Here is a 16,972-nt window from a genome sequence, read left to right on the forward strand (position 1 = left end):
CGGGGCCTTGGCCCCGAGCCCTCCGAGGCCCCCAGCTGGGGGACCAGGCCGTGCCAGCGACTGATTTCCCTTCCCGGGTCTCTGCCCCTCCTGCAGGCGAACCTCACCAAGTCTCAGAATGAATTTAAGATTGTTCTGAAAGAGCTGGAAGATTCTCTGCTGGCCCGTCTGTCAGCCGCATCGGGGAACTTTCTGGGAGACACAGCCTTAGTTGAGAATCTGGAGACCACCAAACACATGGCCAGCGAGATTGAGGAAAAGGTAAGAGACCACCTTGGGGGCTACCCCCTTGCACCCCCAGCCGGAGCACACAGGGGGCATGGGAGCTGGGCCGATGGTCACTGAGAAGAGAAGCTGTAGCCACCCGGGGCAGGGTCAAGGGGCATGGACGCCCGCCAGGGCACATCTCCATCCACTCACCTGTCGATGGACATTGAAGTTGTTTCCATGTCTTGGCTATCATGAATAGGGCTGCCACGAACACAGGGGCGCATGTAGCTTTTTGAATTATAGTTTTGTCTGGATATATGCCCAGGAGTGGGATTGCTGAATTGGACGGTAGTTCTATTTTTAGTTTTCTGAGGAACCTCCATACCGTTTTCCAGTCACTGCACCAATTTACATTCTCACCAACAGTGTAGGAGAGTTCCCTTTTCTCCACACCCTCTCCAGCATTTGTTATTCGTAGACTTTTTAAGGAAGGCCATTCTGACTGGTGTGAGGTGATATCTCACTGTGGTTTTGATTTGCATTTCTCTAATAATTAGTGATGTTGAGCGGCTTTTCATATGCCTGTGGGCCCCCTGTCTTTCTTCTTTGGGGAAATGTCTACATAGGTCTTCTGCCCATTTTTTGATTGTTTGTTTTGAGGTGCAAGAGGCAAAAATCACAGAAGTTAAAATCAACGAGGCGAGAGAGAACTATCGGCCAGCTGCAAGGAGGGCGTCCCTGCTGTACTTCATCCTGAACGACCTCAACAAGATCAACCCCATCTACCAGTTCTCCCTCAAGGTGCGGCTGCATCCGGGCCCGGGGTCTGGGGCCACTGGGGCCCAGGCTGCAGGTGGGCTTGGGGGGTGGGACCCGGGACACCAGGTCTGACCAGCACCAGCACCCGGGTCCGAGCAGCGCCCCAGAGCCCGCGTGGGCAGCGTGCAGCAGCCTCGCAGCCCACCCGCAAAAGCCCCCTGCGTTCGGTGACCCCCCGCCCCCGTCCCCGACCAGGCCTTCAACGTGGTGTTCGAGAATGCCATCCAGAAGACCGCCCCCGCCGACGAGGTCAGACAGCGTGTGATCAACCTGACGGACGAGATCACCTACTCCGTGTACATGTACACGGCCCGCGGGCTCTTCGAGCGAGACAAACTCATCTTCCTCGCACAGGTGGCATTTCAGGTAACATGTGGCCTCGATGCCCCATGAGTGGTCCTTGGACCGGCAGCACCGGAGCCCCGTGGGGTGAGGTGGGGTGCTGGGGGAGAGTGGCGGGGTGGGGGGGTTGGAAATGCAGATTCTCAGGTTCCGGCTCAGACCCCCAGTGGATCCAAACCTGCATTTTTAACAATATGCGGAACACACCTGGGCTCCTGAGTTGGTACCAGGAAAGGTGTCCCAGTGGGAGCCATCAAAGGGGAGGTCAGTTAAAGAGAGACGTCATTCTAGTCCCTTGAAGTCATGCCGAGCCGACAGTCCTGCCTTAGCGGTTAGCCCGCTGTGGATGGGAAAGGAAGGTACTAATGAGTAAACATTCCCCCCGTGTTTACAGACCTCCTGAAATATTTAAAGATTTTGGTTCCACTAAATTGATTAAACAGCTGCTCCGCCACTTTGTTTGCACCGTGTTATAAGTGTTACTGGGGACACGGATTTCATAGCTAGCTTGGGCATCAGTGTCAACCCAGCTTTCCATCCAAACTCCAACTTGGAATTAGGGGTCCAGGTTAAGGAGGTTTCCTTTCCATGTGAATCTCTGAGTAACGGGTCCACTGTTTCTCTCCCTGCTAAGAGCGCATCAAGACAAGTTTCTTTGATGCTCCCCCTAATTTTACAGAGTAATGTATTCTTTTCAGGCCCGAAGAACTTTTTATTTTACTAAGATTTAAAAAAAAAAAAAAAAAAAAGAGACCCTGACTCAGGGGACACTCTCTGTGGAATGTGAGAAAGCAGCTGTGTGAGCTCCTGACCGGGGAGGTTACAGTGACCGCGGCCCCGGCTCCCCTGCCGTCCATCGGACATGCAGGGGCTGCGCCAGTTGCCCAACGAGCCACTTCAGTGACCAAGACAGGGCCTGCTAGAAGCCCAGAGAGCTTGTGCACACAAGTGGCCAGGTGACTTCGAATGTGACCGGAAAACGTATATACCCAAAAGAATTGAAAACATGTATTCAAACAAATGCATGCAGACAAACGTTCATGGCAGCGTTATTCACAACAGCCAAAAGGCCAGAAACAACCCACATGTCCAACGATGGACTGCTGGGTAAACAAGATGTGGTCTCGCCATACACTGGCCCGTTATTCGTGCATAAAAAGAGTGAAGCACTGACACACACTGCAACACGGATGAACCTTGAAAACACGCTCAGATGCAAAAGGCCTCGTGCCCTGTGACTCCATTTACTGGAAATGTCCGGAACCGGCACATTTGTAGAGACAGAGAGTAGACCGATGGTTGCCCGAGGGGGGGACTGCCCGAGGGCAGGGGCTTTGCCTCTGGGGGGATGAAAAAGCTCTGCACCTGGACGGTGACGGTTGTACAACAGTGTGAACGCGCTAAACGCCACTGGACTTTAGACTGTAATAGAGTTAAAATGGTACATTTTTATGCTGTGTGTATTGTACCGCAATTTAAAAACAAACAAGGTGCTGACCAAGCTTTGGGCTGACCCCAAAGGGGCAGGACAGCGCTTCCTGAGCCCCTGTTGTAGGACAACATCTAAGCGAGCCCCACGGCCCCTCAGGTCTTGTCCATGAAGAAAGAGCTGAACCCGGTGGAGCTGGATTTCCTTCTGCGGTTCCCGTTCAAGGCCGGGGTCGTGTCACCCGTGGACTTCCTGCAGCATCAGGGATGGGGCGGCATCAAGGTAGGCCTCCGGACTGGAACAGCGTGCTCTCTCCCCACCTCGCGGCCTTTCCTGCTCGCCCTGGACACGTTTACAAGGTGCTCCGGCCGTAACATTCAGTGGAACGAGGAGGCCTCGGAGGTGGGACGGGGCGCTGATGGGCTGCCTGCCAGCCCACGGGGACTGTGCTGTCCTACGGGAACGCAGCAACTTCACCATCACGTCCCTGCAGGCGGCGAGCTGAGCCGCGATGGGCGCCAGGGTGTGTCCAGGGGTCACCCCTCCGCCGCTTCCCCTCACTTCCAGGAAAATGCAAAGTGTCCAGGCTATTCCTCAGAATCCTGGGGCCCTCACTGTGTCAGTTCAGAAAGACCAGAGGAAGGTGGCCCCCCGGGACGAGCAGGGCCCCTGTTCAAGCCCCCGGGGAGGCAGCCAGGAGTCCCAGCCCCGATCAGATTCCTCCCTCGCGCCAGCCTTTCACCCCCGGCAGCTCATCGTTTGCGCGACAGGCCCCACGGGCATGCTTTGCCCGGGGCCCGCGGGGAAGGCGCCCACGGGACGGGGAGAGCTGAAAGGCCATCTGCCCCCAGGCCCTCTCGGAGATGGATGAGTTCAAGAACCTGGACAGCGACATCGAGGGATCCGCCAAGCGGTGGAAGAAACTCGTGGAGTCGGAAGCCCCTGAAAAGGGGATCTTCCCCAAGGAGTGGAAGAACAAAACGGCGCTGCAGAAGCTGTGCATGGTGAGGTGCCTGCGGCCCGACCGCATGACCTACGCCATCAAGTGAGTGCCCCCGCCCCACCCCCGCCCCCGCCCCCGCCCCGGCCTCCGGGCTGGGGAGTGGGGGCCTCGGCCACAGAGTGGATGGGATCCCATCCCACCCACCAACTCCCGTGCTGAGTTCTCGTAGCTCTGGGGGCTCTGAAGGTGGCCAACGGGAACACCCGCCTCCCCTGACCCTGGGCGAGGAGAGGTGCCCCGAGATAAGTGACGGGAAGATAAAACTCCCCGGGTTGTCCAGCAAGATTTTATAAGAGCCTGGGCGCGCTGCCAGTGCAAGGAACACGGATTCAAGCCCCGGTCCGGGAAGATCCCACGTGCTGCGGAGTGACTAAGGCCGTGCGCCACAGCCCCTGAGCCTGCGCTCTAGAGCCCACGAACCACAACTACTGAGCCTGCGTGCCGCAACTACTGAAGCCCACGTGCTGCAACTACTGAAGCCCGCGTACCTAGAGCCCGTGCTCCACAATGAGAAGCCACCGCAGTGAGAAGCCCGCGCACCGCAACAAAGGGTAGCCCCCGCTCGCCGCAACTAGAGAAAGCCCGCGCGCAGCAACAGAGACCCAACGTGGCCATAAATAAATAAATAAATTTATTTATTTATTTAAAAAAGAAAGAAGCTTGGCACTAATGACCTCCGAGGCCACGACCACACAGGGTTCTTTAAGGATGCTGTGGGGAGAAAACTGGCAGAGCCACCAGCACCCGAGGACTTGCATGGCCTCAGTGGCTGCATTTGAAGTAAATCTTTTATTTTTACGGCTCGTTTGCAAAGAGAACCGTTCTGCTTTCGTGAACGATCTCTCTGGACCTGAAACGCCTCCAGGACTGGAAACGTAACCATCGGGTTTCAGCGCCCGTTCCTTTCACTCCCCAAAGCACAGAAAGACTTCAGGAATATCAACAGCTGTAACATCTGCACGGCCGGCCCGGGCAGGCCACGGCGTCATGGGGAAGGGAGGGAATGAAACAGGCCCCGTTCTGAGAGGGGCATCTTGGTTTTCCGTTTGTCCTGGTGGCCTGAAAGCCACCGGATTTCCCAAAAGACGCCCACGCCCCTAAAAGAATTCCCCTCTGACAAAGCAGAGGCCTGACTCACACCCACTGGTTGTTCCCAGACGTGTGTTTCTGTTTTTTTGCTTTGTTTTCCTGGGACTGAAGAGGAAAGGGACCACGAGGGGTCCTGGGTGCAGGCGGGGAGCGGATGGAGTGAAGCAAGAAATGACGTCACGAGGGAGAGTCGAGCTGGTCCAGGGAGAAAGCAGGAAGGCATCCCGGGAAGGTCGGATACGGACACAGTGTGGGGACGGCCGAGGCGAAGGGCACTGAGCGTCCGGGGGACACCGCCTGCGGGCGAGCCGAGCACGTGCGGGTGTCCAGACCCACGGCCCCCAGAGCACCCTTGAGAGTCACCCGAGTCACCACGGCAGAAAACGCATCGGGACCGCGCGGGCGACCGCAAACGCCAGGCGGACCCAAGTCATGCTCTGCGGCGGCCGCGAGGAAAGCAGATTCACCTCCCGAGTCAAACAGGGCAGTGGAGCTCAAGAGCAAGGAAATTCAACTCCAAGTCCACAGCGAATAGTAATAGCACACAGTCGTCCAGAGCGTGGGTGCCAGGCGCGCTCAGAGCCTTCCCCCCCTCACCCCGGGTTCACCCCGCCCTCCGCCAACCCCTCGAGCCGGGCCCCTCCCCCCCTCCGGGTCCACAGGCCCAGGGAAGGTAACTCGCCCATGGCGGGCCGGGGTGCTGGCAACGGGCTCCCCAGAACAGCGGCCCGGGTCTGTAGCACCTGCCGGCGTGCAAGCCGCTGGGGGCGGCTCCCGCACTCCTGTGCCCAGGACGCAGCGCCAGAAGCAGCGGAGCCCGACCGGAACCAGGCGCCCTCTATTCTGCATCATCACTGCAGCCGCGGAGAACGGCCACGTGGCCGGGCCACGCCAGGAGCAGCGGGGAGCTCAGCTCGTGACGTTCCTGCCCCAGGCAGGACCTGCTCCTTCTAGAATTCTTTCCTGGGCAAGGACTCTAGCACCAACGTGCCGCGTCAGTTCCAAAGGGCAGAATCAAGCACAGCCAGGGGCCCTGAGCAGGAGCCCCCCCACCGGCCTGTGGCCAGCACTGGCTCCGGAGTCTGTACAGAAGCCAGCAAAGGCCGCGGGAGTGGGCAGGCCCGCCTGGCACCGGCCCGCAGGCTCCCCGCTGCCCCAGGGAAGCCTCTGTGTGCGCGGGTCCACCCGCGGGTCTTCACGGCGGCGCTCAGAGAGCTCAGACTGCCGACTCCTCGGGGATAAGTGCGTTCTCTCCCAGGGCGGCTGCCATCGTTCTCCCTTCAAAGACCGCACCGGGCGTCACTTTAGCTCCTGTGGTCCGTTCAGAGACAATGAGCTCAAACGCCTGTGGTCAAGGCGGAGGGGCAGAGAGCTTAGATCCCAAGGTCACCCTAAGAGGGGCCTCGACTGACCCCGGCCTTATCAGGGTCAAGGTGGAGTTTGGGGCTTGGAACAGAGGTTTGGGTTTTTTCTGTGACCTTCCTGATGATCCATGTTTCGCGGTCCGTGGAGCTCACCAAAGCGACGCTAATGCACACATCCGTCCTCCTCAGAGCCCCCGTCGGGGGGGATCCTCAGGACGCAGAGGCCGATCTACCTTCTGCTGCTTGTTGCTTCCCTGGTCTGGAGAGCAGACAGGAAGTGTGTGGGAGACAGGAAGTCACTAGAAACCGATCCCTTCCTTGGGAGCGCTGAGGTGTGGTCACCTGGAACCCTTGTGGCCCGGGTGCCCTCCAGGTTGACCTTGCACGCCTTTGGGAGTGGGGGTGGCATCAGATGACTGAGAGACTCTCACGTGTGTGCGCACAGGTGCACGGGAGCAAAGGGTGCCCGGCGGGCACTCCGCCAAATACCGCGCACGCCCCCGTCCACCCCCTCCCCGCCTGCGGGAGGCCCCTGTAGAGACCGACTTTCCAGCTAGAGGCCCTTCTCTGCCTAGGAAAGTCCCCCAGAACAACGGTCCCTCGCCTCGGGTCTAACCGGGCGTGTCCCCCTCAGGAACTTTGTGGCGGAGAAGATGGGCGGCAAGTTCGTGGAGGGCCGGAGCGTTGAGTTCTCCAAGTCCTACGAGGAGAGCAGCCCCTCCACCCCCATCTTCTTCATCCTCTCCCCGGGCGCTGACCCCCTGAAGGACGTGGAGGCCCTGGGTAAGTGCGGCCGGGTCTGGGGAGAAGCGAGCCCAAGCCGCAGTGAGACGGCCCTTCACAGCCCCTAGCAGGGCAGGTGTCAGACCCACGGGAGTGACGGGTGGCGGGAGGGCGTGTGTGCACTGCTGGTGGGGACGTGAGCAGGTGGTCCCTCCCCAATTCCACTCCTGGGGACGTTCCCAACGGGGCCGAGAACAGCTGTCCAAACAAACAGGTCCCCTCACAACGGCCAAAAGGTAGATGCAACCCACACGTCCATCAGCTGGTGAATGGCTGATGGCAAAGTGGTAAATCATAAAAGGGAACGAAGCACTGACACAGGCTACACCGTGGACGGAGCGAGAAAACACGGTGCCGAGGGCAGGAAGCCAGACACAAAAGGCTCCACGGTGTACGATTCCTGGTATCTGAAACGTCCAGAACTGGGGAATCCGTAGAGGCAGAGGGCAGATTAGTGGTTGCCAGGGGCTGGGGCGGGAGCAGGATGCAGAATGACTGTGTAATGGGTACAGGGTTTCCTTCTGGGGCGACAAAAATGTCCCGGAACCGGATAAACCGTCGCACGACACTGAATTATTAAAAGTCCCGAAGTCGTACACTTTAAGATGGCTTTTAAAGTGGGACATGGGATGTTATGTGTATTTTACCACAAGTTTAAAAGGGGGAGGGTGTGGAATTCCCAGCTGTGGATCACAGAAGCTCCACTTTTGTCATTCAGCCGTCCCCATGCTTTTCCCGTTCTCCTTTCCTTTAGGGAAAAAACTGGGATTTACCATAGACAACGGGAAACTCCATAACGTGTCCCTGGGGCAGGGACAAGAGGCGGTGGCGGAGACTGCCCTGGACGTGGCTGTGGAGAGCGGACACTGGGTCATTCTGCAGGTGCGGGGCTGGGCGGCACCCGTGCCTCTTGGGTGAGGGCTTCCAGCCTCAGCGCTCGGGGGGCTTGGCCTGAAGGCCCGACAGAAAGCAGGTTACGGGATTCGCGTTCACAAGCGGGGCTGGGAACCCTACGGCCCCTGAAGGAGGGGGCAGGAGGCGCCCCCAACCAGGCGCAGCTCCGCCTCGGTCGGCACGTGGGGCGAGGCGTCACCACTGAAAGTGTGCCTCCTTCAGCAGTCAGAGAGACACCCCCTCCTCCCCCTTGATGGCTCGACTGCCCCTCCTCGGTCCTGCAGCCTCCCCAAGCACACAGCCCCCACCCCGACCACCGCCAGGTCCCGGCCGGTCCCACCGCAGGCCTGCCTCAGCTTCCGCAGACCCACGGGGCCTAGCCTGGTGTCCCATGAGGGGACCTCGGGTTCGAGTCAGTTCTTTCCGTTCATTTTCTTTTACAAAATGATCGCCATGACAAGTCCAGTTACCATCTGTCACCACAGACATTACCTCATATCCCCCACACCGTACATTTCATACCTGTGACTCTTCTGTTTTGTAGCTGGAAGTTCATACCTCTTAATCGCCCTCACCTATTCCTCTCCCCGCCCGACCCCTCCGGCAACCACCTGTCTGTGCTCTGTATCTGTGGCTCTCTGTTTTGCTGTGTTTGTTCATGTGTTTTGCTTTTTCGATTCCACGTATACGTGAAATCATACAGTATTTGTCTTTCTCTATCTGACTTATTTCACTCAGCATCATATTCTCTAGGTCCGGCCATGCTGTCACAGGTGGCAAAATTTCATTCTTTTTTATGGCTAGTATTCCATCGTGTACATACAGCACATCTTCTTCACCCACTCACCTGTTGATGGGCACTTAAGTTGCTTCCACATCTTGGCAATTGTGAATAACGCTGCTATGAACACAGGGGTGCACGTATCTTTTGGAATCAGTGTTTTCATTTTCTTTGGATAAATACCCAGAATTGGAATTACTGGATGACACGGTAGTTCTATTTTCCATTTTGTGAGGAGCCTCTAAACCGTCCTCCATAGTGGCTGTGCCAATTTACAATCCCACCAGCAGTGCATGAGGGCTCTCTTTTCTCCAAGTCATTTCTTTTTTTTTTTTTATAAATTTATTTATTTATTTATTATTTTTGGCCGCGTTGGGCCTTCGTTGCTGCGCGCGGGCTTTCTCTGGTTGCGGCGAGCGGGGGCTACTCTTCATTGCGGTGCGCGGGCTTCTCGTTGTGGTGGCTTCTCTTGTTGTGGAGCAGGGGCTCTAGGGCCTGCAGGCTTCAGCAGTTGTGGCACACGGGCTCAGTAGTTGTGGCTCGCGGGCTCTAGAGCACAGGCTCAGTAGTTGTGGCACGTGGGCTCGGTAGTTGTGGCTCGCGGGCTCAGTAGTTGTGGTGCACGGGCTTGGCTGCTCCGCGGCTTGTGAGATCTTCCCAGACCAGGGCTTGAACCCGTGTCCCCTGCATTGGCAGGCGGATTCTTAACCACTGCGCCACCAGGGAAGTCCCTCCAAGTCATTTCTTTTTACCCAAGCCTCTCGGAGGGGTGGGAACCATATAATCCCAGCCCTTATGCCGGTGGAGGGCGGGAAGGACTCGCCACAAGGTTGGAGGTCCTCAACGAACTGAGAACAAGCTTCAACTCTGGGGGCTCAGCTGCTCGGTGAAATTAGCGAGCGTGGCCAGCGCCCCGGGAAGGGTGGACAGCGGGGTGGGGAGTGTGGGCGCCACTGGGGAGGGGCCTGCCCTATGGGCCCGGGGCGGGGAGGAGCGTGTGGGTGCTAAGCCCTGGTCTTGGCCGCAGAACATCCACCTGGTGGCCCGGTGGCTGAGCACCCTGGACAAGAAGCTGGAGCGGTACGGCGTCGGCAGCCACGGTGACTACCGCGTGTTCATCAGCGCCGAGCCGGCCCCCAGCCCCGAGTCCCACATCATCCCCCAGGGCATCCTGGAGAACGCCATCAAAATCACCAACGAGCCGCCCACGGGCATGTACGCCAACCTGCACAAGGCCCTGGACCTCTTCACCCAGGTAGCGTGGCCTCCCCCTGCCTCCCGTGCCTGGCCCAGCGTCAGTGCCTGCCGGTTCCCTGCCGCCCATGCCACCCCCAACGCGCACACACCCCTTGAGCCACAAAATGAACAGATCCCCGAAGGACTGTGCAAAATGCAAATGATCTCAAGTGCCTGGCGCACAGCTTCACAGAGCAGAAATGCGTATCGTCCGTCAGTTTCATGACCTGCATGTCAGCCCCGGTAAGTGCGGGCCGGGTCCTTGGCTTGTCCAAGCACCTTAGGAGGGGGCCAAGCTCCCAAGGTGGTTCCCTGAGGGTCATTCAGCCTTGCCGGGGCCACAGTGCCGCCCAGACCCCTGCTCTCACTCCCCGTGAGACGCGGTGCCGTGGGAAGGCCGGGTGCGGAGGGGATGGGGCCGCAGCACCCGGCTGGAGGGCGGTGGTGACAGACGGGAGGGCGGCAGTGCCCGCCGCACAGGGCTCCGTGCTCTGGTCCCAGGCCCGGTCTAACTCCCTCGACAAGCAGGCCCCACCGCCTTGTGGAGGGACGCCGGGAGCCCTGGCCCTCCAGCGGGGTGGGTAGGGGGCCCTCGGCCTGCCTGTCCACGCTATGTCTGCCTGGACCTTTGTTCACGCGGCTCCTCCCCCATCCAAACCTCCCAGTCCCCGACCTGCCAAGTGGGTAGCCTTCCCCGGCACCCCTGCTCCCCGCTGCAAATCCCTAGCATCTATGTCCGTCCTTTTGGTACCTGATCTTCATCTGTTCTATACTAGAACTTTCTGGGTGCATGCATTTGGTCTCCCAAGTGAGTCTAAAACCGTTTTGAAGAAGCAAGCCCGTATTCCCTGATAACACCCAGCAAAGATCTACGTCTGGAGCACGTGGTGCCAGTGTCGCCTAACGTCTATATCTGATTTCTTTCATCTATGTGACAATATCTGAGTCATCCACTAACCACTCGCTATGGGCTTAAAGGACCCACCAAGGTCAGAGTGTAAAGTCACAGAGAAGGGAAAGCAGGAAAACAGATGTGCAGGTCGGGTCCTTCCTCCAAACAGTACGTCCGTGTGCCCAGGACATGGTAGGCTCAGGGAACAAACAATGAACAAGACCCGTTACGCGGGTGACCGGCCTAGTCTGGTGAGGGGCGTGGGCGCGTTCACAGGAGTGAGAACGGGGTGTGATCAACAGGTGGGGGTGCGCGGAGCCCCAGGGTGACACAGCTCACACTGGGGGCCGCAGGCCAGCGCGGGGTCCCAGAGCTGTTTGCTGCTGTCTGTGCTGAGTCAGCACGGAGGTGGAGAGGAGGCATGCGGTGAATTCTGTAGCATTTCGACATCGCTGCCAATCCGAGCACGTGATCCGTTTTTCATTTCTATCATATTTTGCTAAAATATCAGTCAGTGATGGAGTGGAGGAGGGTGGCGAGGTCGGCAGGAAGTTGGTCCCCCACTTGCAGGAGTCTGGGGGCTGCTCCAGGCCGCAGAGTGGCTCCCGGGCCGGGCTCGGCCGGGGGGTGGGTGTTGAGGTAGAGACAGCTGATGCCCAAGGGGCAAGCAACAGAAAATGCAAGAGCCTCGGAGGCCGGGAACAGCTCCCCACGGCGCGCGGAGCCTGCTGGGGCCTCTGGCAGGGGACATGGGGGCCGGGAGGATGCGGACGGGCTGCCGGGCTTTGGGGAGATGCTCTGGCTGCTTGGAGTCAGCGGGAAGCGCGGTCGCTGTCGGGCAGAAGCGGGGTGGGGCTGCCCGGCTGAGGACAGGCAAACGGGGACGCGGCCGGGGCTCGCTGAGGTGCTTGAGGGCTCCCTAATTTTGTGCGTCACGTAAGGCATCTGCAAAGATCAGAAGGGAAGCCTTGAGGAAAGCTGGGCCCTGCTGCTTCCTGAGGGGACCCTCCCAAGTTCGGGGGCCCTCTGCCCTCGCAGAGTTTCACAGTTAGAGGCAGCAGGGGCTGGGACGCGCCCAGACCATCCTCGGGCACGTCTGTGACCACAGAGCCCAGAGGCCCGGGAGGCCAGTGGCGAGCGGTCCAACGGGAGGGAAGTCTCTGGAGGCAGACGGAACCCGCCTGGCCTTCCCTTGTCCTCGGGACTGGCGGGTCCCTCCCTCTGGTTGGCGGTCTCAGCCTGCACCCTTTCGTGGCCGATGTCTGGAAGGTCCAGCCAGGCCTGTCTCCTGGGCCCACAGCTGACAGGTGACGGCGCCGTCTCTTACGACAGGAATTGAGGAAGGATCTGGGGGGTGCTGTTGGGATGACAGAGCCCCCGTCTGCGCCCCTCCCTTTCCATGTTTGCTGGAGGGGACCCCAGCGGGGCATGTGTGTCAGGGCTTCCCTGGAATCAGGACAGGGCCCCTCCCATGTTAACACCTGGTGCATTTTTTTCTGGCACTTTTCCCGACGATGACCATTTGATAGGCATCTGTCTGTCCGCTGGTCCAGCTTTCTGGCCGCCGTGCCTGCTGCCCCCACAGAGCACCCAGCCACTGGGAGGCACTCATAGGGCTGAGCGGGTGAAGAGGAGCCCAGCTTAACTCCCAGAAGCCTCTGTGTGCAGAGGCACCCACTTAGCAAAGACTAATCCGTTAAAGGTCGCACACACCCCGAGAGAACTGGGCTTCAGAATTTGGGCTGGGTTGGCCTTTCCCAGGGGCCGCCTGCTTTCAGAAAGGGGTTTGTTCAGCATCCCCTCCTCCTTTGCAGGTCGTTTTTGGCGAGTTTGGGGTACTGCTTGCGTGTAGATGACGAGGAACGTTGATAATTGTGGGGGAATTTTATTGGGGAATATTTTATTAGGAAGATGTATCAATAATTTGACTTGTAACCAATACTTAGAGTGATACAGCTGCATTTCTGGAGGAAGCAAGGACGAGAAAGCGTCCTCTACCCGACCCGACAGGTCGGGAGAGACTCACGAAACCAGCTCAGAGCAGTCGATGGCCTTAGACCCCACCCCTCATCCCCACCTGCACCCCCAGCGAAGCAGCTGGCAAAGACGGCCCTCCTGGTCCTGCCCGGCCGTCTGTGCGGACCCTGCCTGACCCGGAGTGCCTCCCCTCCCGCAGGACACACTGGAGATGTGCACCAAGGAGGTCGAGTTCAAGTGCATCCTCTTCGCCCTGTGCTACTTCCATGCCGTGGTGGCTGAGAGGCGCAAGTTTGGGGCCCAGGGCTGGAACAGGTCATACCCTTTCAACAACGGGGACCTCACCATCTCCATCAACGTGCTCTACAACTACCTGGAGGCCAACCCCAAGGTAAGGGCCCACCTACAGCCCAGCTGTGTGGTCCTCCCGCTCTGCCTTCCTTTCAATTATTCTGTCTCATGTTTAAGAGACACTGAATAGGTTTCATATGCCAAAGAAAATCTGAAAACGTGTGACTCCTCTGTGACCCCAGCAATCTGATATAATGGTTACCACCCAGGCCCTGGCCACCACCTCCAGCAGCTCTCAGCCGTCTGGCAATTTTGCTAACTCCACGGAAGTCAGTATCTTTGGGGACCTGCTAGTCCTGCACCCGAACAGGGATTCCCCCAGAAAGGCCAGCCCCCCGGGCGGTGTGAACCGAGAGAAGACACGAAAGGGCTGCCTGGGCTGCAGGCCTTGCCGACAGAACGCAAGTTCAGAGGGAAGGCCAACAAAAATCTCCCTGGAGACACGGAGCGCTTCCTTTCGTTTGTGTTGAAACTTAAAACCAACGTGTCCGGTGCTGTGTAGGTTGTTGCGAGGGCTGCCGCAAGGCGGCTCCGTGGCCGGGGGTGCCCGTCTGCGGGCCCAGAGGGGAGACTCACGCCCCAGGTGGGGTGAAGCCTGCTGCGAGCCCCCTCCAGAGGTGGCCACTCCCTCGGGAACTGGGAGCCGGCCGTTCTCCCCACCCGACGCGGCTCCTCTTGGGATCTTATGTGGAGCGTGGCGCTGGCACAGGACCCGTCTCCGTGACCCCCAGGGGGAGGCAGAAGGAAACGCCGTAAGCCCTGGGCCCCTCCGTGCTCCTGCGGCCGGCGCCTTCCTACACCGACAGAGGTGGACGCTCCACTTACGCAGAAGGCTCCTGAGAACCTGCCCAAGGCGCCCGGACACACCCCTGCGTCACCCCCTCCCTGTCCCAGCGCCCCAGGACCAAGGCGCCCGCCGCTCTGGGGCACGGTGGGCGCCCCAGGGGCCTGGCTAGAGGCCTGAGGCTCACACACCCCCTCCAAGCTTTGGGGACTGAGTGGCCAGGGGCGGAGGGTGTCCCGCCCATCGTAACAAAGCTCAGACGCACCAGGAGGGGAGACCTGGGCCAGCTGCTCCCGGACCCCCGAGGAAGACAACCTCCCGGGACGGCCGCCACCCCAGCCTGAGCCTGGAATGTCGTTGGCTTCGTTCCTGGCCAAACACCGAAAAGTGGGCCCTCCTCGGGGGAGGGGGACAGCGGTCTCCGTGGGCAGGTGCCGGGGGGTCACCTCACCTATGACAGGGTCTGAGCGGAACGCCGGTGGCACATCCTACAACACGCGCACAAGTAAATGAACGCAAGAAGATGTGAAGAAAGAATTTCCTCATCACAGGAGCTTCGTCAGAGTTCTCTCCGGGGAGATTCGAGTGGAAGGAGCAGTCTTGCTAGAAGTTCCTAACGACATTTACGCAGACGCTTCCCTCGTTACACACCCACAGAACCCTAGCTGGGTAAGAAAGTGCTCAAGAACGCACACCGGGTGCTCCAGCGACCAGCGGGGTGAGGCGTGAGTGACACTCGGTGTCCCGCTCAGCAGTGTGTGGTCGGGCCGGGGCCCCAGGCCGGCGCAGCCTGACCTTCCCTTTGTCCCAGCTCGCGGCGGGGAGGCAGCGTTGAATAACCTCCTGTGAGGATGTCGCCCTGGGCCCGCGACGAGCCAGTCCGTCCTCCCGACTCTGAGGAAGTCGACTCAGGCTCCAAGGGCGAGGCGTGGCAGCGTGTCTCTGGCGGCACTCGGACGGCACCGCCCCCGGGGTCAGTGTCACTGCCCCGCACCCCAGGAGGCAGCTCACGGGCACCGGAGAGGCCAACTGGGGTGTGCCCAGCCCTACTTTGCAGCAGAAGCGGAAGCTGTCCCCAAAGCAAATACGCAAAATGCAGAAAAGGCGGCTCGGCACATACCCGAGATAACCAAGCTGGGAGAGAAAGTGCAAGTCACAAGATGACGATCAAGAGGATATTAATGGGATGTGAGGGCGATCTGGCTGCGACATCTGTCACCCCACTGATCGCCAGGGTTGACTCGGCTGATCTGGCTGGCTAGGCGGGGTGTCCCCTTTCTCCCCCACCGCTCCACGTGCGTCCCTCCCGAAGCTGCGCGCTTGGTCGAAGAGGACGACCGTCCCCGATAGAGGAGGACCGCTCTTCAGTCAAGGGTATACGAGTAGCTGTGCTCCCCTGCTAGAACCTCCAACCAAGAGGGTATTAACGGTGTGTTTAGTTTTGTTTTGTTTCTTTATTTACTTTTCTGGCTGCACTGGGTCTTCGTTGCTGCACGTGGGCTTTCTCTACTTGCGGCGAGCGGGGGCTGCTCTTCGTTGCGGTGGCTCCTCTTTGTTGTGGAGCACGGGCTCTAGGCATGCGGGCTTCAGTAGTTGTGGCTCGTGGGCTCAGTAGTTGTGGCTCAGGGGCTCCAGAGTGCGGGGCTCCAGTAGTTGTGGCGCACGGGCTTAGCTGCTCCACGGCGTGTGGGAGTCTTCCCGGACCAAGGCTGGAAGCTGTGTCCCCTGCATTGGCAGGCGGATTCTTAACCACTGCGCCCCGCTGGGAAGCCCCGATATTAATGTTTTAAGCCAGAGTTCATGAGAGCACATCAGACACTTGATAAATCAGCAAGTTCTTATTCAATTAACTTCAACTTGCCCGCATTTGGTAAACAGCGGCCATCCAGGCAAGGCACTGTGGGAGTTACACAAATGCCCACCTTGCCCTCAAAGAGCCACAATCCTCAGAGAAACTCGTGTGTGTGCTGTGCTGCCCAGTGCGTCAGCTGCCTCCACACGTGACATGCAGCAAGTCCCAGCGGAGGGGAACGAGACACTGGATTTCAAAAGCTTGGTCTAAAACAGAAAAAGAATGTAAAATACCGTATTTATAGTTTCTATGCTGAGCGCCTGTTGGAACAATCTTTCCACTTAAGTGGCTGCTGGAAAATCTGAACTTTGAACGTCGCTGGCCCGTGGGGCTCCCACTGCTGGACAGCGCTGTGCAGGAGGAACAGCTACGTGCTGGGACCGCGGCGGGGGACTGGGTTCCTGGCTCTGTGGAGGGGCTGCACTCGAGCCACTCTGGAGGAGGAGCACGGTCATGGCCACGTGGTGGCCAAAGGAGCGGCATCCCAGGCTGAGGGCACAGCGTGGAAGCAGAGGCTGAACAGAGGGCAGTGAGAGTGGCCGAGGGGGGGATGCACGGAGAGACCCGGCTGCCAGGGGGCGCACTTGTGTGCACCACCTGGTTTGGTCCGGTTCCCTCGGGCCCGGGAGCCAAGGTTCTGGCGGGGAGGCTACTTGCTGGAGCTGGCTGTGCCACCGAGACCTCAGGGGCACGCGTGGGCAAGGCTACTGGGGTATAATCGGAACCAGGGCCCTTTGGGGGATCAGAAGGTAGACCCACTCGATAGATCCTGAAGGCACTGGACGTGATTCATGGCCAGAAAGACCTACGGTGCCCAAGAGCCAACACCCCACCCACAAAGAGTTACCGCTCTTGCTGGAGACGGCGGTGAGGGGAAGGGTCACAGGTGGCTCCACACTTGCATTTCCAAGCATGAGGCGCAGGCAGAGGGAGGGTGTGAGAGCTGGGGGGGGAGGGGCGGGGGGAGGCCTGCGGGATCGGGGAGGTCACGTCAAGGGAGAGCGCAGAGGAGAGGGGCGGGCACACGGCCGGGCGGTCCTGGCGGGGGCTGGGGTGGAGGCCGGGGAAGCTGGCAAGCCCCTCGTGCGAGGAGCCCGGCAGGAAGAGGGTCAAGGAGGAGCTGGTGGCCGAGTCAGGGGGGAGGAAGGGCCAGGTGACCAAGGGTA

At 59.4% G+C, this 16,972-nt stretch overlaps 2 protein-coding genes across 7 annotated transcripts in view; one reads left to right on the top strand and one right to left on the bottom strand.

Annotated features, from left to right (window-relative positions):
- Window positions 1-16,972, top strand: part of DNAH17 (dynein axonemal heavy chain 17) — a 110,819-nt gene that overhangs the window by 88,660 nt on the left and 5,187 nt on the right. For all 5 annotated transcript variants that reach the window (XM_059046474.2, XM_067021672.1, XM_067021671.1 and 2 more), the window contains 9 exons: window positions 97-261; window positions 871-1,011; window positions 1,225-1,395; window positions 2,960-3,082; window positions 3,652-3,845; window positions 6,891-7,039; window positions 7,794-7,921; window positions 9,742-9,969; window positions 13,019-13,210. In XM_059046474.2, coding sequence (XP_058902457.1) covers window positions 97-261; window positions 871-1,011; window positions 1,225-1,395; window positions 2,960-3,082; window positions 3,652-3,845; window positions 6,891-7,039; window positions 7,794-7,921; window positions 9,742-9,969; window positions 13,019-13,210 — 1,491 coding nt within the window. The remainder of the gene's footprint in view (window positions 1-96; window positions 262-870; window positions 1,012-1,224; window positions 1,396-2,959; window positions 3,083-3,651; window positions 3,846-6,890; window positions 7,040-7,793; window positions 7,922-9,741; window positions 9,970-13,018; window positions 13,211-16,972) is intronic.
- The window catches only part of PGS1 (phosphatidylglycerophosphate synthase 1), a 44,560-nt gene continuing 42,976 nt past the window's right edge, over window positions 15,389-16,972 (bottom strand). For both annotated transcript variants that reach the window (XR_010838265.1, XR_010838266.1), the window contains one exon: window positions 15,389-16,012. The gene's annotated coding sequence lies outside the window, so the exon portion shown is untranslated. The remainder of the gene's footprint in view (window positions 16,013-16,972) is intronic.

The sequence above is a fragment of the Kogia breviceps genome, chromosome 19 (assembly GCF_026419965.1).
Source record: "Kogia breviceps isolate mKogBre1 chromosome 19, mKogBre1 haplotype 1, whole genome shotgun sequence".
NCBI lineage: Eukaryota > Metazoa > Chordata > Mammalia > Artiodactyla > Physeteridae > Kogia > Kogia breviceps.